Genomic DNA, 25381 nt, shown 5'->3' with positions numbered 1-25381 from the left:
AGTGCGGGTGCTTCCAAATGCACGCGCTGCGGATTTAGGTTGTTGCATTCTATTAGTTTGTTTGTTTTGTTTTCATTTGTTCGTTTTTCCTTTCGGACAATCATTGTGACAATTTACAACATTAAATTTTCACATACAATTTCACCACTAGATGGCACTAAATTCTACACACTGAGCTTTTAAAGGCCAGGTGCTACATTTGCTACATAGCTTCTTTTGCTCTTGACTCTCGTTTGGTATACAGTGGATTGTATAGTATTGTTTATAGACAAAACAACGCATTTTGACAATCTACCAAACACTAATTTTCTTAACTTACTGTGCTATGTTTTCAGTTCAGTAAAAAAAATAGTGTCTGTGGCATGGCTCAGACTGTCATTGATAAGTCTTCTCCCAACAAAAGTTGCGGGTACGATCCCGAGCCCCACAGACGTGTGTGACAATCAGCGGTACTTGAACCTTTTTAACCTTTAAGTGCTTCTGAACAAGACACAGAATCCCTTTGAATACTTTGAAGGAAGAAAAGCGCCGATGCTTAAATGATTTAAAGTCAGCTGAGATTAGACTACAGCTCACAAGTGGTTGAAAACGGATGTGCGGTTTCAACTTCCCAAACCGTGAGAGCAGCCTCTTTACTCTGGTTAGTCCAGTTTGTCTCACAAGTCGCACACGCAGGCAAACAAAAGATGACTTAAGTAGCCCTCATTTGGGCACCTGTGCACTGGGAAAAGTGAAGAATGCTGACAAGGTGAAACTGTCCAAAAAGATAAGATGCAAAGCAAACTGCAGCCAAAGCAGCAGTGTCATCGGAAGGTTACAGAGGGAAAGTTCCGCGTTTGTGTTCTCTTTAAGGATTGCCACTCACCATGGAGTACAGGACAGTGGTGATGTACGCGGAAATTGGCTGCTTCGTGTCCTGCCTTTGCGGCTGGATCCTGGTGTGCTCCACCCTTCCCACAGAGTACTGGACCTTCTCTGAGGTGGGCAGCATCGTGCTGACCACCTCCAACTACTACTCCAACCTGTGGAGGGACTGCATCTCCGACACCACAGGGGTGTCCGACTGCAAAGATTACCCATCCATGCTGGCCCTGCCTGGTACGACCCGGACAGGACATCACGTAGAACCTCGGGCAAATGTTTGGCTCCAATTTTCATGCTGCCTTTGACATTCCCTTGCAGCGTTCCTGCATGCCTGTCGAGCATTAGCAGTCTGCGCGGTCATCACTGGCTTCTTTGGTGGCGTTCTCACTCTCATTGGCATGAAGTGCACCAAAATAGGCGGATCAGAGATTGCAAATGCCAGGGTGACCTTTGCGGGTGGAATAACCTACCTGGTCTCAGGTAAACCTGACTTTCGGCAAACTGTGAATGTGTACCGACCTTTACAAATGACACCCTGGATTTCAGAAGAACGGGCTATTTTTGTGCTAGGCTTCTGTGGTATGATCACTTACTCCTGGTGGGCCAACAGAGTCATCACAGAATTCCTCGACCCAACTTTCAGGGCACAAAAGTGAGTACGGTTTGTCTGAGGAGATGCGTTCGTGGTGGGCGGGGGATCAACCACAATGTATTTACGTCAATATTCAGATTTGAGCTTGGAGCCGCAGTTTTCATTGGCTGGGGGGGCTCCATCCTTTTGCTCTGCGGTGGGACTGTGCTGGTGTATTTCTCTGGAAAAGAAGGTCTTCCGTCGGGGTAAAAAAAGAAACACTTTTGCTAAAATTTCCCATTTGAAAAGGCTTTTTGCTGATATAATTTCTCAATTCTGCTCCTGTACAGTTCCTCGAACCGACCCCGGAGACCAGCCACCTACGCCACTGCCCGCACCCGAAAGTCTTATATGCTCCCACCCACCTCGTCCAGGGTCACTCTGAGGCCACCGCTCTTTTATGAGGGGAGGAGGAGTCAACCGAGCAGAGCACCAACAAAGACGACTGGCACCTTCAGCAGGGATGACTTTGTCTGAGCAACTGACTTGTATTGGCAAACAACCACAGAGGTATTGGCCAGTCTTCTTGATAAATACGTTTGGAGAAATCTCCATTAGTTTTCAATGACAAGTTGGTAGCCGGCCTACCCATAATGCACCGCGCTGCCCAGATGCGCACTTTGCTTATACTGTGTATAGGAGGATCTATGGCGAGAGCCAGAGTGCTTCATGCATTACATGGATACTGTTGAATAACTCTCTCTGCTAAAATTGCCATAAAGTGAATAAAAGAAGAAATGCAAGGTGATTATTTTTGTATACCGCACCGACCAAAACCGATTGGTCGGGACAGGAATCCCTGCGGCAGCCAGCACACTGTCAAATTGTGACATTAGTTTTAGCTCAGGCAACACGCTACTAATGCTAACGCTTTGGCTCTTGCCATAGATCCTCCATTATCGGCAAAACTATTCAGTATTCAGTTTAGCTTCCACAAGCGCTTCGTCTGACGGGAGAAATTGGTCAATTTGATGTGAGGATTAGCTATGCACTCTGCAAACGATGGATAACTCAAATGAGCAGCGACGCTGAAGTTGGCTATACCGTTGCGATCCTTTAGCTTATATTATCTAACCTAACACGCAATTGCATTTTCCGGCCTGAAGATGGCAGTGTTTTCAGTTTTGCATTGGTGAAAACGCTGGTTTCCTCGTTGCCGTCAATATATATAAAAAAAAAAACACTGATTTTAACCTGCTCTCATTTCCACAAAATCAAAACATCATGGAGTTTCACACTCAACACTACTCCAGTTTTCAAATAAATCAAACTTGTATCTATTTATTTGAGTGTTCTTCTTTGTTTGTTATTGACGTGCTTAAGTGTGGGTAGTTTACTAAACTGCTAAAAAGCTAAACAAAAACAAAAAATAGTTTTTAACACCCTGGCACCAGAGGGGCTCTGTAACAAATATAGGCATTATTATTAAATTTATTACTGCTAAATTTTGACGTGTCTGCTGCGTTCCGACTGGAATTTTCCCAGTACAGGCTTTACAAGGCGGTCATTAATTGCGTTAAAATGTTTTTTGTGGCGTTAAAGGAACTTGAACTCAAAATGAATGCACAAATTTTGACACTCCTTCTTCTAACATACTGTGAGTGTAGCAGACGAATGATCTTTTGTTTACAAAAATCTGCTTTTACTTAGTAAAACAATGACCGTACCAGTACTGTAACTGAATCACTTTCTAAAAGGTTGGCGAGTACAAATCAATTCATTTTGTGTGAGATTACTTTTTGTTTTTTAATCACTAAACAATACCGAATAAAAATAATAATTGGCTAATAAACATTATTTGTGGGGAAATGGGTTTGGAAGACTTCAATGCAAAATAACATTTGATTCAATTATTTGATGGAATAATAAATGCACAATAATCAATTCTAAAAATATTTGATAGCTACAGCCCTAATACATCCACGCCACTCTGTAAATCCCAATTCATTAAGATAATTTTCATTGTCGTGGAAGTTGTTAGTAAACTTTTTTTATTTTTATTTTTTTAAGTAACAGCAACAGATCTGTATTGACACTTCATGAGATATATTAATGGCGCCACTTTGCGGTTTAGGTGGGTGATAACAAATCTTCCTTGTATTTTAAAGGCAGTTATAGATGTAGTTGTATCAAGTATCCATGGGTGGAGCATAATGACATAAAAGACACACAGGCGGCGCTGATGTCATTGACTTATATGATGCTTTAAAGATGACATTTTTGTTTTTCTTACAAAGGAATACTTTATTGTTCTTATCATGATTATTAAATGTGTTTTATGTTTGGCATATAATTAATTCATGTACAACACTAAATTCAGCTACGGTTGGTTGGCTTTATAAGTGCTCTATAAAAGAAGTTCAAATTCTTGCCCAAATTGTGAGAATTCCTTCCAGAACACAAGATGCTTTGCAACATTGAACTTTGTTAGAAATGTAGATTGCAGTTTGGTCAGCTGCTGGAAGGCCACCTGCACAGACAAGAGCAACATACGGCCATAGAATGGAAGACACTTAGCCTTTCCACCACTAAAATATGGCACATGGAACGTATATTTAAAAACAACAGCAAAATCTTGTGATGGTTTTTGTAAGAGGTTTAATGTATTCCTCAATCAAAAATGTTTCTATTGCTTGTAAAATACTTCTCTATAGAAAAATATAGTACATCATGGCTTAATTTAACAAAGAATTATAAACAAGTGACGACACACAAAGTGCTAAACAAATTTATAAGACCACCAAAGGCCAATGTACGGTTTATACTATACAATAGTTGCCCTAAATATTTTTTTGTCATGCTTTACATATCAGTATGCAGAAGCTCATATTACTGTAAAATCCCGTGAATAATACCAAGGGATCATAAAAAAATTATAGAATCACTAATTTATAGACCTTTTCATAAACTTAACTCAATATGGTTCACATACTGTAATTAAAAGTCCAAAATTCAAAAGCAGTTACAGAAAAGTGCTACAATCTGCACTTTTTGACATTGCTATTCCTTTTATGCTACAACTTTGATGAGGCTGTACTGTATATTTTCTTTTTGATGAAGAATAGTTTTAGCGGATGCATGTCACGAAATTACACATTCTTGTTCAAAATAGTAAAACAAATAATAGTTTTCATCGTAAACATAAACATGTTTTTGAAAAAAATCTATAATATTTGTTTTCTTGGTTTTATGACACGTGGTCTAATAATTTTGTTTACCACTGAATGCGTATACGATATATGAAAAAATAAAAATAAAAATGCACATTTGAAAACCTGTGCAAAACAGTTGGCACAGGGATGAGGTAATATTGAAAATGCTAAGCTATGCTAACATATACGGTTTAGATGAGTTGAGTCCGTTTTCCGTATATGGACTTGAGGTTGTAGGTTTTGTCTGATCAGCGGTGTTGTTGTCTGCTGTTCTGCAATTTATCAAAAGCTTTACCACTGTCTGATGAGCAGGACTGTCATTTGTGCTAAATGTTAAAATCCTCTAAGTCACAGATGTCACTGGTGTAACACAGACTGCTCTTCAAGGTGCTTCCTGTTCCAGCTTCAGTCAAACCTAACAAACACAAAACAACAGCACATCATGAAAAGTAAGAATTTGACAGGGGAATATAGTCCTTTAAATTGCACTCGTGAACATTTTATACGCTTTTGTTCATTGCAAGTTTCCCCCCCTGTAGTTTGGGTAAAAACATTTTCACATTTCTAATAAAGATCCGTAAGGCATGGGACCTTGACCTACAAGATTAATTTGTTCTGTTACCAACATTTTATTTCAGTGAATTTTCCCCATTGAAATGAATTGAAATCCGTTCCATTGGCGAGCCTCTCAGGAGACATACCAAACCAACAATTGCAAGATAACGCAAAACCGTAACGAGATCTCAGAAAACTTTAATTTTCGTCAGTTTGGTGATTTTATTTTATTTTTTTGAATGTTTTTTATTTGAACAGATTATCTTTTTTCCCCCCCCCATAACACAAAATACAAACGTCACAAACATAACCAACAGACCCCAAGAAACCCCCCAAAAAAAATAAAAAATAAAATGCACATTTGACTAAATCTATCATTTTTCTCCTACTTTCCCCTTTTCCTCCCTTTTTATGTCTCGTTGAAGTCTTTCTATTTTGGACAGATCTCAAAGTAAGGTTCTATTACCCTCTCCTATGATCCATTGTTGCTTATTTATAGCCTGATAAGTGGGCAAAACTGACACCGAAGTACTTTGTATGAATATTTATAGTTGCAAAACGTTTTATTCATGTTCTCCTTGGGGCTCCTCAGTTCCAGTCCCACCAAAACCACCAGAAACCGGAATATGGAGCAACCAACTTCAGCATTCGCCAAAACACGTGAAAGCACTTCCTGCCAGCACAGATATTATTTAGATACATGTCAGAACCCTCACAGAAATAACTTGAATCTGTCAAAGTAATAATAAATCAAAATGAAATAAAAATCGGACATTGCTTCTGAATTGTGGCTCAACTGTATTATTTTAAAAACAAAGTCATGAAACCGGACTACACAAAAATGATGGTACCCCTAGAAAAGAGACATGTTCAGCAAAGGTGTGTCCTCTAATTAGCATCACAGTTGTCTTCAAACTTGTACGAAGTCAATTGGCCTATTTAAAAGGTAACAAGTAGTCACTGTGCTGTTTGGTGACATGGTGTATACTATACTAAAACATGGACCAGAGAAAGTGAAATAGCAAGTTCTCTCTAGGGATTCGATTTTATCAGAAAATTATCAGCAAGCATGTTGCAAGTAAAGGCTATAAGATCATCTCCAAGCAACTTGATGTTCTTGTGATTACAGTTGCACAAATAAATAATAAATAGTGAATTTGCCAAACTGCATGTTGACAAGCCACAAAGCTTCGAGGAGAAGACAAAACTGGAAACTTTTGGCACATCAGCTCTACGCTAACAGATGCAAATTTGAAGCACACCAAGAAAAGAACACAGTCTCTATGGCGAAACATGGAGGAGGCTCTTGTAAAGTTCAGATGGGAACTTTCACCGCTTCTTTTATCTTGAATGCTTGCTATACTAATAATATCAACCAGGAGACTGCATATTCTCAGTTGAACTATTTACTGGATGCCAGAAAGATTGAGTACACAGCAATGGAGCCTTATCTGCTGAACGCGGAAGAAGGCTTGCCCCACTCAAAATGGTTGCTACTCTTATACTACCTCGGCCGTCCACCCCCACGGGGACCGGCCCAGCCTAGCCAATGTGTGACCTGGTGGTCTTAACTGGATTCTGCTGGATAAATGTGCCAGAGTGCAGATAGCCAGGCCAGGACAAATCACAGCGACACAGCGGCCGAGCTCAAGTTACCTATCTAATCATTAAGAGGCCCAATCTAACACTCTGTTATGTTCTGGGGCTGCTATGCTACATCTAGTATAGGATGAATCTGTGCAGAGTACAACGAAATCTCAAGACTATTAAGTATTCTGGAGTGAATGAGCTGCCCAGTGTCAGAAAGCTTGGTCTCAATCGCAGGTCATGCCTCTTGCAACAGGATAAGGACCCAAAACACATAGGAAAGGCTAAGAGCAAAACTTGGGTCTATTTTGAAGTGGCCTTCTAATTTTGTGAAGTTTGTGAACCCTGCAGGCATGGTCAGATTTTTTGGATAAAATATTAAAAAAACCTTATTAAATGTTTAGTCACACCCCAATCTACAATGCTGACATTGAAAATAATGGACTTGAACAAAAATAATGATAATATTGTCATTCATTCTTGAACAAAAGTGGTTGATTTAAGAAAAACAAATTATTTTTATGGGTGCAAAAGTATGTGAACCTCTCACTTAATCAGACATTGAACCTGCTTTTGCAATGAGAACTTCATCCAAACACTTTCTTTAGGTACTTATCAGTCTTTCACATCTACTGTGAGGGAATTTTTGCCACTCTTCCTTGCAAAATGCAGCCAATTGAGAGAGGTTGGATGGGCGTCTAGCATAAACTGCCCGCTTCAGGTCCCGCCACAGTATTTTGAAAGAATTTAAATCAGGATTTTGACTGGGCAAATCCAGAACATGAATTTTGTTGTTCTACAGCCATTCCTTGGTTGTATTGCTGGAATGCTTTGGATTATTGTCATGTTGCATGATCCATCTTCTACCAGGCTGTAACTTCACAAAGGACAGCTTGAAGTTATCATCCAGGATTTCACAATATTCCTCTGAATTCATGATTCCCTGGAATGCTAAACCTACACCTGTTACTTCATATAAAATGTAATGGTTCAGCTTGAACAACAAAATCAGGTTGAAACAATTGGAAAATCCAAATTTCTCAAGAGGTTCACAAACTATTGAGCAGTACTGTAAATCCGATTAAACATGGGCGGAAGGAGATGAAAAATGCTGATTGGATATCATGCTGTCTGAAGAAAGCAGCTGTTAGGTAAACAACTGGAGCAGTTTGCTGATGAAGAGGGAGCCAAAATACCTGCTAAGTGCAGAAGTCTCATTGAAAGTTACAAAAGTCATTTTTGTCCAGGCCTCTTTCATGACTTTATTTTAAAAAAAAAAGAAGTTTTTAATAAAGTAATTCCGTTGAACCATAATTCAAATTCCATTGGTTATTTTTGTCAAAATAAAGTTCTTTCTGTGAGCACTGTGAGTTTTTCTTTCATTAAGAGAGGGGTAGCAACAATTTCCTCCACGTGTGTAAAACATGCATGCATTCAACTTTTGTCCAAAGGCACCAGCCATAAAGAAAACAAAACATTATCAAGTTTGGCTTCAAACCATCGTGACATCAGCTCGATGCGCTAGTTAACTCGCCACACACAGGAAGCTCGCTCACCTGTTTTCCGGGTTTGGCCGCGTAACGTTCTGTCACAATCACAGTCATGCTCATGGACAAATTATTTGTAAATGCATGTTTTTTGGACTGTGGTAGAAGCTGGAGTATCAAGAAAAAACCTACGCAAGCATTAGGAGGCCTGGAACTCTTGAGAGTGAAGCAGAGCTAACCACTATGCCATTGCTGCCAATGTACAAATGTATTGAATAATAATGTTCATTGTGAGTTTCCTCACTAAGGGCCAGGGAGCCACTGAGGCACGCAGGCGAGGCACTGACCTGATCTGGGAGCTTTTCCCATGGAAGTGTCTTTCCCTGTGGAGGAGTCCCACACGCTAGTGTTAACTGAGTCCTGGCTCTTCGAGATGTGAAGCGGTTTCGACTTTCCTTGTTTGTCCTCAAAGGAGGAATTGCCGTCTTCACTGCTCTCCTCCAGATCTGACGACTGTCCACATATTCCAACATTAACTCTGAAAATCCTAAAATATCCAAAATTGCTTACCGTTCACGTCAGCCTCACCAAGAATTCCTGAACCTCATCATTGGTCACTGGCAAGATGCTCACTCCCCCTACTGGTTTTTTGGACAGCTTATGTGCAGCCAGACTCTCAATTTTCCTTGCCAGGTCACTGACTTTTTTTTCTAAAAAAAGAAAGGACAAAGCCACAAATGACAAAAATGTAGCAATAACAACAACTTTTCTTTGTATTCAATTGTATATAGGCTGAAAAGGAATTACAAATCATAGCAGTTTGGAGAATGAATGAATGTATTTTTATTTACATTTTACACAAAAATTTCATTGGATTTTTTTTTATAAGTTACAGTACCGGTACTTGTCCAGCTTACCTTTACCAAAGTTTGTCTTTTGTACGTTGCCATTCTGGTCTTTGAAACTCTGGAGCTGTCGAGAGTCAATCTCCTGTAGCTCACTGACATCTGAGAAATCATCCTCGTAGTCCTCATCCTCGTAGTCACTCTCTAATTTGATGATGGCCGTCGTCTTGGTCATGTCACCAGCGAGCTGGCTTTTGAAGTATGACGGCCCAGCTGGAGCCGGCTTGGCCTGGATCAAATTGGATTTTCTTGAACTGATTTGAACTGCTTCTTCCTTATTGATTCTGCCATGTGAAGTTTTTCCCCATTGGTGTTGAGGAGGCTCAGTGTCCTCCATGTCTGTATCCTCGTCTTCTGGATCCACAAAAAAACTGAAGGGCGGCGTTCTAAGGCAGAAGCAAAGTCTCTTTTAAATTTAACACTCAGGTGAACATTTGTCATTTTAACTATACAACTTTAATTATATATATTTACTATAAACATACCAAAGTCCTTTTAGTTAACTAAAACTAACAAAAATAAATAAAATTCAAAAAACGATTTCCTTAACACAATAAAATTAAAACGAAAAGGCTTTTTAAAAAAATCTAAAACTAACTGAAACAAAAATAACTAAAACTAACTATAATTATAGCAAAAATGTCATTTGTTTCAGTCTTTGGTAATTCATTTAATGCATGCGCCTTTGGGGATGATTTTAAATGTGATTTAAGTAATTTATTTTGATAATAACCGGAATAAGGACATTTGAAAGTGTGTCACACAAAAGTGACTTCATCTAGGAGCAGCAGCCAATAGAAATGCACCTTCAGATGATGTCGCTCCCATGGTGTTTTGTAAATATTGAGCACAAGTAATACACATTAAAAAAAAACTAAAACTAATACTGAAACTAAAACTAAACAAAACATTTATTAAATAACTAAAACTAATAAAAAACTAACAGAACCACCCTGAAAATGAATTAAAACTAACTAAATAAAAAAAAACTAAACGAAATAAAAACCAACTAAAATGAAAAATTCCAAAACTATAATAACCCTGAAACATACACATGTAGATAAAAGTTGTTAATTGATTACAAGATGCTCATTTGGAGCTTCCCGTCCTAAGAATTTGATTTACTTGGGAATGTGTTCTTTCTGAGCAGCTTTGTGGCTGGGTGTAGACGTCTTTGGTTGGATGGTGGTCTTGACTCTTGGTGCTGGTTGGGGCGTCTTGGCTTGTCGGCCCACAGCTTCAGAGATGCCCTGCGATGCCCTGGAAGGGAGACTGCTGGACCGAGGGCGCGTCCGTAACACTACACAGAAGAGGAACACAGATGACATCCGCCCTTGAAAGCAGCTTTGGGACTTTAATTTGTGTGTGTGGCAGAACCAATCTTCCACAGACTGACTAATAAGTGTGACTGTGACTGCTAATAAGATAGCTGACTTAAGCCAGATGATGTCATTTACTAAGAGGCTTGCGCAATGAATTGATCGTACCCTGAATGGAGTGTTTGGATTTCTCCGGAGACTGGAGATTGCTTTCCTTCCTCTTCATGCCCAGCTTCTGCTCCAAAGTGTTAGTTATGTCCACACGATGGCGCCAATAGTCAGGCAACTTCTTTGCAAGGCTTTGTTGCTTTGTGTGTAAGTTAGCAAGAATGGTCCTGAGGTCTTTGGTAGTCAGTTTTCTCTGATCCTGAGAATAGTGGTACAGAGAATATGCAAGGATGAAAATCAACACGCCCCTGTTTAGGCACTTTGATGTGTTTTATTATTACTGCACCACCTTAAGTCGCTGCTAATTCTATAGAATAAACAAAAAGAAGAAACGTGAACGAACGTAAACAAACATGGAATCGAAAGTGTGTCTCAAAGTAGATTTGCATCTCATTAATGGAGGGTGCAAGGGCGCCACCCTCCTGCCTAGCTGTGTCACATTGAAAGGGACCAAAATTAAATAATGAAAATTAAATAACATATAATAAAAAAATATTCAAAATATATGTACAGTACATCTGTTTTCAGATTAGCAGGATAAATAGGATATAGCTTTTTTTCTTTCTTTTTTTAAGAAAAAAGAAAAATAGGATATAGCTATTGAATAGTAAAATGTATCTCTGGCATCTCATGACATACACACGCAGAACAATTGTTAACAGTTTGCCATTCGTAGTAGTGCTAGACCGCTGTTTTTTTCAAGGCCGATACCGATTATTATTGGTCAAGGAGACCAATAGCCAATATTCATTTGCAGTAAAAGAGAAAATATTAGAGTCAAAAGTTTAAAAGTTAACTTTTTTTTTTTAATTTGCAAAGAAAAAATTGATAGTTTTGTTGAAATAAAAATTTGAACAAAAATTGCAGGGAGATTCCAGGGTCATCAGCATGTTAAGCGGAATTAAAAACTAAGCAAGTAAATTGTTCCCTAAAGTTTTCTATTTGTAAATAAAGTTTTAAAAAATGTCAACATATATATATATTTTTTTAATATAAAAAGTGTAGCGAGTTCCCAGTGTCAGCATAATTTTTTTATGAAGTGGAAATTTAAATAAATCCATAAATGAAAAGTTCCTTGCGAATGTAGCTAATTTGGGGGTTTCGTCAGGGTTCGTAAAAGGTTTCTCAATATGTTCGAAATGTCTTTGTGACATGTAAAAACTGTCTGTGAACATCCTAAAAATCATAATGAAAACCCTAATTTCGCTGATTTCGCAAGCATTCACCACTCAGTGAGATACCAGCTTTAAAGAGTAATTAATACAACACTAAATCGATTTTTTTTTTTTTTTTTGATGATAAAATGTATTAACTGGTGTCTACATGCCCTGGTCATTATTTTGATATTTCCGTGCATGTTTGTTGAAAGCTTAATTTGGGGGAAAAAAACGTGTGTTTTGTGCCATCTTAAGGTTAAACATTGAGATAAACACAATTTCTTTAGACGAGAAGATACGCACTCCGTCACTTGAGCCGCATGGCATAGTTGCCTCCGCCACCCACTGGCTCATTCTCGTACACGCCTCCTTAGCCAGTTGCTGCTGTCAATCACAGGCAGCCAGACCAGGCCCAACCCTCTCCCTATTCGCAACCCAACGGTCTTCCAGGCAACACCCCTTTTGAGTGCTGATTTCAAATCTTAATGAGGGGTGGAGCAAGAGTCTGGCCTCCTGTTGAGTTACACTTTAACGGCCTTCAGATTCCTAATAAGGTCGATGCCGATTTTGCCAAAATACCAAATATCGGCAGCGATACTTGGACCGGCCGATAATCGGTCTATCCCTAATGCATAGTCATGCAATCACATGTATTGGGCACGATTGGCACTGAATTCCACTGCTCACAGCCAATATGGCACTGAATTCCACTGCTCACAGCCAATAATGTTTAAACGGAGTTACTGTTAAATCAACTTCCTTTCAGGGTCTGAGTGGCTCCTGCCTTTGACAGGAACTCAGCATGGCTATGTGACAGCCATATTGTGTGGGGCTCAGCCAGGATAGTTTTAGTTCATCTAGTTCAGTGGAGCCATTTTCAACATATTTCGAGAGGAGAACGTGGAGACTGGGCCTCACTGTGGATTTATGGACTTAATCATAGGCTTCTCAACAAAATTACAACTACACCTGCGATCTTTGGTTGACTTAAGAAAGGCATTGGCCAATGCTGTGACAGTATGACAAAATAATTAGCCTTTCATGTAATAGAAATAATAAAAAGATAATTAAATAAAAGAAGAGCCAGTTTTTTTTTCCAAGTCATCGAATCTTACTAGCTGTTCTTTCATAGCTCTTACTATGTGTTGTCTACAGCTGAGAGAAATGAAAGCTTTTTGTAACATCAGACCATCAATCAGCCGGGTATGCGATAATAGGTTGTACACGGTTGTGCAAGAGAGCAATAGCTTACCGGCTTCACTCCTAAACTCTCCAGCTTCGTCATTACAACCTGCTCAAGATGTTGCTTGATTTCGGTCTTGTTCGGAGTTCTTCTGACAGACACCCTGAGTTTCTTTTCTGGAATAGGTTCAGGCTTTTTCTCCACTGGCCTCTTCTCGTGGATGCTGCTCAAGTCTGTAAAAGATTGAACTGCCCATTTATTAACAGTTGTAAAGGTCATTTTGTGTACCGGTACTTGCATGTAGGTTGGCAAGTTGACTGACCCTTCTGTATCTGGTCACATGCCGATTTAAGTAGGAACTGCTCATTTGTTTGCAGGTGTGTAAGTCGACAAAAGAAGCACTTGTTTTTTGGACATAGTGTGGAAGGCTAATTTACACTTGGAGGAGCAGTAACTGTAATAAATAAAATAAAATAAATAAAGTAAGGACATAAAAGCAAAAACGACCAACGACTTGTTAATTAATGAAGTTGATCAAGTGCATCTAAACCACTCAACCTGTTTATGTAACTCTCAGTGGCTTTGAATTGGACTTGGCCACAACAACATAAGGTCTTGGGGTGGTCGGGAAAAACAAAATACGAACAAACAAAATACAATAAATGAACATAACAAACGATGGTCTCAATCACAACAAAGCTGAGAAAACGGCTGCTCAACAGACTGATGCCGATGATGATCCATGCAAACAACATGCAGTCGGACCGACTCTGCTAGACTTTCAAGTTCTCGATTACCTTCCTCCTCTTCTGACAGTTCTTGTATCGGATCCAGCTGAGGAACAGAGATGAGCTCCTCTAATGGAGCAGCACACGAGGTTCATAGGGCATTGGAAGTCGAGGAGATAAAATAGGGGTTATAAGAAAAGTGGGACAGGAGCAGAGTGGGTATTCCTTCCAAAAAACACCATGCAACAAAGGCCATGCTCTCAGACACTCTGGAAGTTCACGTTTATTTTTCAGTTCAGGTTCAGAACTCACCAAGTACAACTTTCTTTGGTTTAGGCTCTGGAGCTGGTGCACTTACTAATACGGGAAAACAGAGAAGGAGATTGCATCAGGATCACGTTGGTGGTTTCCTAATGAGGGAATACAGTGATTTCTGGACTATAAGCCGCTACTTTTTTCACTTGCATTCGACCCTGCGGCTAATACAAAGGTGCGGCTTATCCATCAGATCACAAGCTCGCACTATAAAGGAAGCGTAAGAAACAACAAACTTCAGTATTCCCCAAATTTAGCTAGCGCAGCTTATAGTCAGGTGCGCCTTATAGGCCAGAAATTACTAATAGAATCTCTTACCTGGTACTTTAAGTACTTTAGTGGGTGGCTTTGAAGATTCTGTATTCTGCATCTGCAAGATGAACAGAATAAAAACATTATGACACAATATGGCATGAACACATTATTTGTCATTTTGAATCTAGTTAAAACTGTTATTACACTGAGTACCACTCACCAGCAACATTGCTAGGCACATGTACAGATCCAAAAATACAAAGAATAAAATTAATGTTTATTAGTTTAATGGGTAACTTGTGGTTGGAAATAACACAGGGAAGTGGCGAAATACTTTATTACAAGGGTTGAAGCAAAACATTTTTCATTTGACTGAATTTTTTTTTTAATGTTTAAATTGACTGCGGTCAATTAACACACATTTTGCAGGGCGCACACTGATTCTTCTTAAATAATAATATTTAGGCATTAATCAGGGATGAAAAATGTGACAAGTATACGACCGCTCTAGGAGGGTAATTGGGAATGCAAAAAATATTTAATATTTAAAAACATCAATTTGATGCATTTTGAGTGATAACAATCAAGCAGACTTAATTAAAAGTATCAATGTATAACAAAATGCATGCACGCGCGCGCCGTAATTATGACCTAATTACGCTACGACGATGGTGACGAAGCGTATCAACCACAAAACGAACTTTTATCCCAGTCGCTAGTTTATTTTTATTTTTATTGTTGATATGGTGTTTAAATAGTACATCGGTGCGTGATATGTAAGGAAGGTGGAACTCTGACTTACGTTAGCATGTAGCGGGTTAGCAACTAGCTCCTCCGTTGCAGGACGTCGCAGCACGCTGACAGTTCAAACTTTTTCCTTTTCTTCAGTGAGTAAGTTCCAAACAGTGAATAGCGATTAAAACATCCTCTTTCCCCTCCTACATTAAAATTGGCGGTGTAGTGTGTGGAGGACTCGACTATCGACATGTCCCGTCAGTATTGCCACCCTGCACTCTAGGGACAGACAGTTCCGCCAACTTCTCCTAATATGGCTAAGATATTAAAATTCAATACTTTTTCAAGAACTTTTAAGGTGGTATTTCCAAATTAATCAATTCAATGCGTGAAAGCAATGTCAGTCTAGTGATGGGATCATAAACAACAAACGTGCAGTCCCCATGGGAACTTATGGGGGGCACCCTTGTCTCATTTTCAAAATGACAGAAATCTGTCCCCACGACGGAAAACTTTAACCCCTGCTTTATTCTTATTTTAATTAGACCATTAAAATGACTGATATCCCTTAGAAAACGGGAGGAGGGACTTTTGGATTTAGACAATTTTGTGCACTTAATATTGTAGTTGGTGTAGTGCGTATTTCTGACTGGAACTACTCCAGGAAAAGTATCAACTTCCTGTGGATTAAGCTCCCGATGCCGTCCGTATACAGTATCATCATCATATCACTCAGCTCATGCAGCAAATACAGGAAATCCTGAACAAGGGCTGTGCTTCCACTCTGCTTCCGCCTTTACACACACAGTGGACATTGATGAATGTGAAACTGTACTAACCTCCTCCCTCTGATCCCGGATGGTTTGCTCCTTCTCTTGCAGCTTCCTTCGCATCTCCTGCAGCTGCCTCTTGCTGTGCTCCTGGTGCTCCTCCTGCTCCAACATGGCCGACTGCAATCTGCTCAACTCTTTCTGCAACTGAAAGGAGAAAGTTTCTCACAGGACAAGTTTAAAATGTTGTGGAATTCCATAAAAATGTTGTACTGTACATCATTCTTTTCTGACTCATGAAGAGTTGTGATTTTATCCAGCCTGGACTCCCATTTTTTGTCCTGGAAGACAAAAGACAATGTTTTTATTTATTTATTAGTTTGCAATAAAAACCAACTTCATTCTCATGCAGGATATAAAATATAGTTGTTGTTTTTTTAAATACCTGCTGTTTCTGTTGATGTTCCATCTTTTGAATGGCTTGTAGCTGCAATCTGCTCATCTCGTTCTGCATTTCTTTTAGCATGTCTTTGTCCTTGGACTGCTGCTTTTCCTCCTGGAATTGCAAAACGTCAAATGAAAAAGTGGCTGAATGGAGAGACAAAGATCCATGACATGTTTTTTCTTGCCTCTGCTGATCTTGCTTGTATGTGTTGATTCTGAATAAGATCCTTTAGATTTTTTATCTCCAGTTTGAGGCTTTCAATTTGAGATTTCTTCTCACTTTCTCGCATCTCTGAAAAGGTGGCATACAAAAAAGTTTTTTTAAATCTGGATGTGAAAACAATTATCACCCTTTGTCCACTAAATTGCCATATTGCTAGCTGACTCACGTAGCTCGCTCTCTTCTATGAGTCGCTGCAACTTTTGATTCTGTGGAGAAGAATAAGTGTGGGAAGTTTGTTGTCCTGACAAAATATTTTAGATAAAGCACACTGCAATGTTTTGTGCACTGTTACCTGAACTGTTTTGGCTTCCAATGTCTGTTGCTGCTGAACAATCTGCTCTTTCAGACTGTTCATCTCCATTTTCAGGGCTTGGATCTGAGATTTCTCCTCATGGTTTGATTGGAACACTGGTAAAAAAAATTTTTTAACAGAAATGATGGCACACATGACGCAAGTATTCAATGTTTCACGCAAAAAAGGTATGCATGTAATTGAGATGGGACTTACGCATATCATTCTCATCAGGGTGGCGCCGCTGCAAGTGACTCTGGAGAAATGAAGCGGTGAGGAACTTCTTTTTACAAAATGCGCACTAAAACACAACAAAAGCAGGTGTGCATAAACCCAAATAGAACGTAAATATATTCTGGAGCATCAAAATTAAATGTTGACAATTATTATATAGCTCTGCTTGTCAATCTATATTACGACATGGTGACAGGCAGAATGATTGAATTCTCTTTCATTAGATGGCAGAAGGTGATTTAACCTTTGTATCCATCTGTTGCCAATAAGGTGGCTTCCTACGAGTATATCAGCTTTGTGTTGAATTAAACAAGCACAGATTTCACATTGAATAAGTCAATTTCAGTATTCATACTTTTTGTGACATTTTTGTTTGGTGGTGTGCAGTTTTGTTTTGTTTATTAAGAGCCCCATTAGCTCCTGGCACATTTCAGGAGCTAATCTTCCTGGGGTCTTTTCAAATTCATTACAATCATTTCAAATAAACATATACATACATACTCTCACACACATACACTAAACAACAACAAAAATAAATAAAAGTAAATGAAAGGTCAATGCAGTCAAATAACACTAAATACATAATTGTAATACAATTAAAATAAATTAATAAGTATGCTCTAATTATTTTACAATTATCCAAAATATAAATAAATTTACAAATCCAACACTTTAGCTCATTGTTCCAATGCTCACATAATATATACTGTATATATAGTCTCATGTCATACTAATTATTGTGTAAATAAAAGAGTAAGATTGTTTTATTTTCTTCTTTGGGCTGCCTTGTCTCAATAAGTCAGGAAGCATTGCGCCATTAATTATTAAGCAGCAACTGTTAGTGAGCTGCTTGTGCACACCTAGCAACCACATGCTGCCGTGACACACACAATATGTTGCCTTGGTATAGCTCAGTCAGAGGCAGCCCTGTATTTAAGAAATTGGTGCATATTTAAATTGTGATATAAACATCCTGATGGAAAATGAATGTGATCGGCTATAGATTACGTACTAATCATGCATTTGTTTCAATACCAAATGCAATACACAGCAATTTAATGGGACAATTTTAAGTATAGTAATTGATTGTGAGTGACACGAGGCAGCCTTATTCAATACCACTTGGCACCCCTTTGTAAGTGGATTAAAAACTCAACTGAACCCACCATCTGCTGGCCAGCTGTAAGAATACCCCCTTGCTGTCCAAAAACAAAGCATATTTTAACCATTCCCACACAGTCAATGGAGGTTTTACATTTAAATACAATCACAATAAATTGTGTCAGCTATGTTCTCATTTCTGGTGAAATCTGTTACAGTATTTGGTCTCTGAGAAACTAACTAAGCTGGGCATTTAGGAGAAGGGGGGGGGGTGATGCAGCTAGTTGTCTGTGTGCCTTAAATACACCAAAACACTGTTAAAAAAAAGGCTTTATATCAAATTTGGCATGCCAACAGTACCTTTTGACTGTTGGTCATTTGTGGGGCAAACAGAGATTGCTGTTTGCGTATGATCTTTCTCCTGTTCTTGAGCTCGGCCGTCATCTCTACTATGCTTTCCTCCTGCTTCTTCAACTGAGCCAACAGCTGCTCCTGCTGCATGTTGGCGCTCGCCAGCCTTTCCTCCGCTGCTTGCAGATTGAGCGTGAGACATTCCTGACAGTGGAGGAGCCATTCGACTGTGAGCTGAGCCAACTGGAGGATCTTGATCAGAGCTCGGTCCACAGGGCTCTGACAGCGCTGACAGCGTTCCCCATCCAAACTGCAGAAGGTCACGGTGCTTATGTGCTCCTGTAGGACATCCACATCTAGCTGACTAATCACCAAATCAATATCTACAGCGTGAATTCGCCGCCAGTCTACACTTTCCCTACGCTGGCGGAACCTGAATGCCAGAATGGTAGTTGGCGCACTGGACGGAGCCATGCCTAGTGCAGACTGAACCTTTACAGAGTGCTGGCTGATTGGGGAATTCAAGAGAGATGGGATCCCTGCTGACGAATGATTCCCCTGGGTGTCACTGCTGTAGGGGTAGTAGATTCCGTCCTGAAATGGCTGAAACAGACAATAAAGAATGCCATTTACACCCGGCGGCTAGTCATGCAAACCTAAACAATTCCCATCACACAATATCAAGCAACCTATATTTTCGACAGTGGCATTTTCCAAGAAATTCTAATCTACCTGCTCCAGCCGAGCTCTCCTTACCATCTCCGAATCATTCAGGACTCCCACAGGGAACGCGAATCGAGGAGCCGTGGTTTCTCTGTGGTTCCGCCTTCTCGCAGACACGAGGACAAACGCAGAAGCCGCGTTGCCGTGGAAACAGAAACGAGCTTCCCTAGGGAGAGAAATGTTATCAAAACACTGCAGGCAATCAGCTCGATGTTTCCCCAGCACCAGCAGCAGTTGGACTGAGACCTGTTGGAGAGAATGAATGCTTCGCAAAGATATGAATTCCACCATTTCACGTTAGCAACAACTAGCTTACCTGAAATGCGCAAGGACAGCTTTCGAAAATGGTCGACAGGTTTGTTCAGATAGTACCGCTAATCCCAAGAACAATACAATTATATGATGGATTTGGCACTTGCTTGACTTCAAGATGAACAATAACATGCGTGTTTTAACTTGTCTGAGGAGCGCTAATAATGCGGTAAGGTACCACGAAACACAAAGTGTGCTGTTTTGTCCACGCCCCCCCACCCCCTCGAAAAAAAATTCTAACGGAGATGTTTAGTTTCCAAGGACAAACCAAGACCGTTAAAAAGCCTTTTGCTGCAGCAACCGTGAAAATTATTAGTTAAATAATCACCGCTGAGCCATTGTAAAAAGAAAATAAACTTACAGTCGTGGTCGTCGACGTTAATACATATTTGAAAGACTTTGGAAAGTTTTCTCCCTGCGTTTCCCAGAAGAATTTTGGGGTGACTCACGGACTAACATCCGGTACCTTCAAAGTAAATTAGATGACTTGAGTATTAAATTAATAATTAAAGGTGAACATGTTATGAGTTATACAGGGGGGGTGAAATCACATTTTCAATAAATATCTTTCAATGTAAATAAAATCTTATAAGAAGTGTGGCTGGGGAAAGTAGAGTCCAAACTTTAAGGGCAATATCATAAATCTGTGCGTTTATATCTCGTTTATATCAACGTAGTCGTTAACAGTTATTGTTACAATTTCTCTTCTTTTTTTCAACCTACTTAGTTTGGGCGTGTGTGTTTGGAAAATGAACAGCTCAGGGGGCAGGGGTTGGTAAGTGTAGTTCATGTTAACGTTGGCTTTAAAAATGAAGTCAATTAAAGCGTCCGTGCTTGTGATGGAGACACAATTTACAATCACGCCTTTTGCAATATTTTTTCCCCAGATGAATTTGGGGATAACATGCAACCACGCAACGGACTTCATATGTTAAGTCCGTGCATGCAATATGCAGTTAGTCCTTACACTTCCGGTACGTAACATGATGACTTTTTTTTCAGTCTCTGATAGGAGTCGTGTGGCTTCATTGCTTTTGCCAATGTTTGCGTTAAGATGTTTTTTTCCTTTGATGAATTTAGGAGATAACGTAAAACTTTCCAAACATTTCCGGTACCTTCAAAGTAAAATATGATGACAAATTCTTGACATTTTTGTCAGTCTCTGATACGACGCGTGGTGTTTCTATGACGTTGTTTCTTATCGTCAACCTTCCCTTTTTACATTGCACCACGCGTCTAAACAGGATGATAGTCGAGACATTTCCTTAATTCCTTTTCAAATAAATTTAGAATTCTAGTCAATATATTAGGCATGATTTAGCTCCAGCCTATAGGTCTACCTCCCAGTCAAGAGGTCACCCCCCACCCACCCAAAAAGCTCAGCTGCACCGTTTGCATGTTGTTCTTCACATGCTTGAGTATACGTTTTCTTTGTGCGCTTAATTGGGCTTCTTTATATTGTCTTTTTACACATTTTAAAAATATGCGTGTTCATTATTATTATTAATAATAATAATAATAATAATACATTTATCTTGTGTAGCGCTTTTCAATGTACTCAAAGACGCTTCACAGAAAATAAAAAAATAGATATCGACGACAATAATAAAATCAGTACAAAAAGCCTTTTGTGGGGGGGGGGGGGCAAGACATAAAATCATTACAATAATAAAATCAGTATCATTACAATAATAAAATCAGTACAAAACTAAACATTCCTAATACTACAAACTTTGAACAGATGGGTTTTGAGTTCTTTTTTGAAAGTGGAGTGGTCAGGTCAGGCACGGAGTGATTGGGGCAGAAGGCTCTGTCTCCCCAGGTTCGGCGCTTGGTCCTGTAGTGAAGGGACAAAAGGTTGGAACCAGAAAGAGATGGAGTGTGTCGGTGGAGAAGGTTAGTGAGATATGGAGGGACCAAATTATGGAGAGCTTTGAATTTAATTAAAACAAATTTGAACTGGATGCGTTGAAGAATGGGGAGGGTGTTTAGGTTTTGAAGGACAGTGGTGATGTGTTCACGAGAACGGGTGTGAGTGAGGAGGCGGGCAGCGGAGTCGTGCTATATTTTTTAGATGGAAAAATGCTGTCCGGGTTATTTGCTTGATGTGAGGTTCAAACGAAAGAGTAGTGTCAAGGAGGATGCCAAGATTACGGATGAGTGGGGATGGAGTGAGGATATTGTCATCGAAATTAATGCAGAAACTTTGAGTGAGAGTACGACTCTAAAATGTACCATACCCTCCCTCAAAAGTCAGCTGGGTAGGCATCAAACTCGATCCGGCTCAGCCGCGATAATAGTATTGCGGACGAGCTGCAGAAAATGGATGACACACGTCCACGAACAACTGGGCCACCAATGTCAAATCAAATATGACCAGCAGAGGTCAGTAGTCACTAAGGCTCGTCTTCTGCTCAATCCTGCAGCGATGTGGAGGCAAGTAGACAATTTATACTCATTTATATTCACAACTATGGTAAATTGTTCCATTTCCTTTGCATTACAAACAAGAAAAAGCTTCACACGCACACAACATATTGTACAAAGCCGATGTTATTTAGAAAATAATATGTCAAGACAGCATATCAGAAGTTGAACTGTGCAGAACCCTTCATCAGAACAAGCGTCATATGCCCAGCCAGTCTGCAGACAGCCTCCTCTGAGAGCTGATTAAGAGGGATATTAATTCCTGCCACAAGCCCAGTGAAGAACATGGTTGCCTAAGGCAAATGGGGAGAGACTCCTTAAAGGTCGTGTCACTAAAATGACCCACTTTTTAAGTGAGGCATCACAATGAGACAGAGGAGTTCAGTTGTCGGACAAGACGTTGGTGCACATGTCTATAAGTCATCCATTTGTTAGAGGTTGTGCAGTTTTGCTCTGAAGAAATCACATAGAAAAAGGAAGGCTTTGTGGTATTGACTGCCGGTCTGCAAGTACACATACACACAAAGACCCAAAAACATATTCAATTACCAGCCACAACAGTACAGTAGGTACACTGTTAATAAAACCTGACATCAAACATTCTAACTTTGTCAAAGACAAATGACTGGAATCACAGTCAGTAATGGTTAGACAGGCTGCCATTTTCTTTATGTCAGACACGCTGTGTATCATCTCGTCCACCACCACCACCACAATCCTTTTCTGCCTGCTGGGTTTCATTTGTCTCTTTGTTGTCTATTTTCAACAAGGCAGTCATGGGGGTCACAAGTGGTGAATCAGCCTTGTGGGACGGGACGATGGAAACGCGTGGCAGCAGGAAGGGGAGGAAGAAAGTTTACTTTCACTGCAGTCTGCTATGAAAAATACCGAAGAAATGTAATATGTCAAGGAGAAGATGAGGTCAATGATGATGATTTTTTTTATGCATCCTCCCACTTATAGTGAGGTGAACAAAATTCTAAGGGATAGGTAGATCTATTCAAATTCTTGGTCGGCGTACATTATATGCAGGAAGTGGACATGCCCAAAGTCGCACAATCTTGATTTTACTATTCTTGGCAGAAGACTCCATTCTAAAGCAAGAGTCTCTAATGTGAGTTCCTCTCCCAACTTGCAGAGTATGAAGAGTCTGCCATCCTCTTGTGTCCTCATTGCAGACATGTAGGAGGGCAGAAGGAAAAGCACAGCTCAAAAGAAGCGCCGCTCTCTCTGAGCTATGGCAGCCACCCAGAGAAGGCCTTCTTTATATTCACAAAGCATCTCGTTTTAGTGTGGGACAAGAGAAGCACTTAACGTGACATTTAGAGATACTAAGATGTTCTCTCTGGAGGGCAAACAGGGTGTGTGTGTGTGTGTGTGTGTGTGTGTGTGCGGGGGGGTGACAGAACCAATGGTGTTGTTGCAGACATATGTTCTAAATGCCAGGAGGGCTGCTTTTTGTCAGAGAGCTTAAACCACAAAGATAAGAGAATAACCTGGCCTCTGGTCTTACACCTCTCGATCTGGTACTGGAGCTCAAGCTAAATCTCTGTCTGAAATGGATTCATCTCTTTTCTATCAAATACGGTCTTTGAAAGCTTAGGGAACAATCTTCTTAGATTGTACATTAGGGCTTCACTTATCCTTGGAGAATTTTGTTTTGCATCTATACTGGGTGTATTTTGAATAGTCACAAGATGGGATGCATTGAGCTCTGGATACATACGCTTCTTATTTGTAACCAGATGGTTGTTATACATATCTTAATTGGGGTTCACAATAAAAATAATAATAATAATTTAACAAGTTACCACACTGAATATCCATGAGGGTTTAGCATGAACATCCCGCTCATGACACAATGAATACTGTGCATTAGGAATGGACAGTCAAAACTGCTTAGTGACATGCAAGCAACGTTAAATTTACATGTTCATATGCAATCTCCTCTTTCACAAAATCCTTATTACAGTACAAATTTTACATACATGGGCATTTATTTTTATGATGTATCTGGACTTCCCATCCATTTGCAAACTGTGTTGTAGGACTTTTTGACTATGTCGTCGCGTTTTATCATGCATCTAATCTGACAGCCTGCCCAAGTGCGTTTTTCACGTGGATGCAAAACGTCATTGGGGCAGCTGGTGCGTGTTTTTTTTTTTTGGACTCCAGAGTGAGAAAAAATGTGTCAAAAATTCTCACGTGCAGATTGACGTAGCTAAATGCTCAAAAGACTTGAAATGACCGTATAGTTTGCAATTCAAATAAGCTCTGTTATTTACATTACAAATGTCTTCACCCGCATATGTAAATAATTTACAGCATTTGTACAGAAAACTATTCTGGGGCAGAAGAGTGTTAGTAGTGAGCACCTCTACATCTCAGTTGAGAGGTCCTGGGTTCAAATCTCGGCTCAGGCCCTTTCTGTGATGTGGACTTGGTATGTTCTCCCCTGTGCTTGCTGAGTTTTCTCCACCTTCCAAAAACACAACTACCCAATTCATTGTAATTGATCCATCCAATCAGAGAATAAATTGTCCATAGAATGTGCGGTTGTTTTGCTGGCTAGAAGTCCAGGGTTTAAATACAGTTAGGATAGGTTCCATCTCACATGAGCCGCTAATGAGGACAAAAGGTAGAAAACGGTTGAATGGAGGGAGAAGCAGGATCATCACCTCACAGCTTCACAGGTGATGGAGGATGAATAACAAGGAGCAGTCGGTACCATGACACCATCAACATGTACAGTTTTACAAAGATGACATATGACAAATCTTAAAGATCTTATTTGTGTGTGTGTGTTTTTTGGGTATGTACACAGAACACACTGGTCAGTCTGCACAGAAACCAGAACATAAAAAGAAAATCATTGATAACAAATATTTGTAGCTCACGTTGCCACATCTATCAAGCTTGAATACACTCTTCCAGGATGCTGATGGGCGGCCAGTTTGTTTACATTTGGAAAAAAACATACCCTTTGGGAAATAATGGAAGCGGAAATAGTTTGTTCATAAAACCTTTACTGACTGCATCTTAATAAAATAAAAGTAAGTTGCGCTTCAAAAACTGGCTTTACATTATTGAAGACTAAGGAAGGTTTGATTAAATGTTTGCATATGCATTTAATTCTTTAATATTAATCAAGATATGTAGCAAGTTAAGCACTATTGACATTGAACATGAAATCAATATAACACTTCACATTTAATAACATGTGACAAGCAGTACTAAGGAATAATTCTTATGTTGCTTCAGCGTCTACATTTTCACTATATGGTCATGCATCTCTGTGGCTACCGGCAGTCAACTACTGGCTCAACAGTTGGCATGGCACCGAAATACTTGATAACGACACATTTGGGACATGTTGGAGGGATACTGCTTGGAACGTGAGTCCCCTTACTCTTCTTCTCTCCACATCCCTCTTGGGACTGGCCCTTTTTTTGGAAACAGGATA

The 25381-nt window shown here is 39.7% G+C and overlaps 2 protein-coding genes across 4 annotated transcripts in view; one reads left to right on the top strand and one right to left on the bottom strand.

Annotated features, from left to right (window-relative positions):
- Positions 1-811: 811 nt before the first annotated feature.
- Positions 812-16663, top strand: cldn10d (claudin 10d). Of its 3 annotated transcripts, none has more exons than XM_086068358.1 (6): positions 812-1098; positions 1183-1344; positions 1435-1516; positions 1594-1701; positions 1786-2005; positions 15923-16663. In XM_086068358.1, exons 1-5 carry the CDS (start codon positions 867-869, stop codon positions 1970-1972), a joined length of 771 nt encoding a protein of 256 aa, XP_085924484.1. In that variant the 5' UTR covers positions 812-866; the 3' UTR covers positions 1973-2005; positions 15923-16663. The 3 variants fall into 3 exon arrangements, with proteins under 3 accessions (XP_085924484.1, XP_085924482.1, XP_085924481.1); XM_086068356.1 differs by having other exon boundaries at positions 1414-1516; XM_086068355.1 differs by having other exon boundaries at positions 1411-1516.
- dzip1 (DAZ interacting zinc finger protein 1) overlaps positions 4077-25381 on the bottom strand; it is a 26641-nt gene continuing 5336 nt past the window's right edge. Inside the window, 21 exon segments of the mRNA XM_086070314.1 lie at positions 4077-5062; positions 8624-8789; positions 8865-8986; positions 9194-9567; positions 10307-10481; positions 10669-10867; positions 13078-13241; positions 13806-13865; positions 14049-14093; positions 14370-14421; positions 15881-16018; positions 16090-16152; positions 16257-16367; positions 16441-16547; positions 16645-16684; positions 16771-16886; positions 16987-17071; positions 18466-19059; positions 19213-19271; positions 19274-19345; positions 19853-19906. Of these exon segments, the coding sequence (XP_085926440.1) occupies positions 4974-5062; positions 8624-8789; positions 8865-8986; positions 9194-9567; positions 10307-10481; positions 10669-10867; positions 13078-13241; positions 13806-13865; positions 14049-14093; positions 14370-14421; positions 15881-16018; positions 16090-16152; positions 16257-16367; positions 16441-16547; positions 16645-16684; positions 16771-16886; positions 16987-17071; positions 18466-19059; positions 19213-19271; positions 19274-19345; positions 19853-19906 (2885 nt within the window). The 3' untranslated portion in view covers positions 4077-4973.

Source organism: Leptonotus elevatus, chromosome 2, assembly GCF_054856555.1.
Source record: "Leptonotus elevatus isolate MCC_2025b chromosome 2, RoL_Lele_1.0, whole genome shotgun sequence".
Lineage (NCBI taxonomy): Eukaryota > Metazoa > Chordata > Actinopteri > Syngnathiformes > Syngnathidae > Leptonotus > Leptonotus elevatus.
This window is presented reverse-complemented; position numbering and strand designations above follow the sequence as displayed.

Bases quoted from the DNA above. Each gene is read 5' to 3' on its own strand.
- cldn10d (XM_086068355.1), top strand. From the start codon at position 867: ATGGAGTACAGGACAGTGGTGATGTACGCGGAAATTGGCTGCTTCGTG. The intron at 1,099-1,182 runs GTACGACCCGGA...ATTCCCTTGCAG, and splicing joins ATCCATGCTGGCCCTGCCTG to CGTTCCTGCATGCCTGTCGA. The intron at 1,702-1,785 runs GTAAAAAAAGAA...GCTCCTGTACAG, and splicing joins AAAGAAGGTCTTCCGTCGGG to TTCCTCGAACCGACCCCGGA.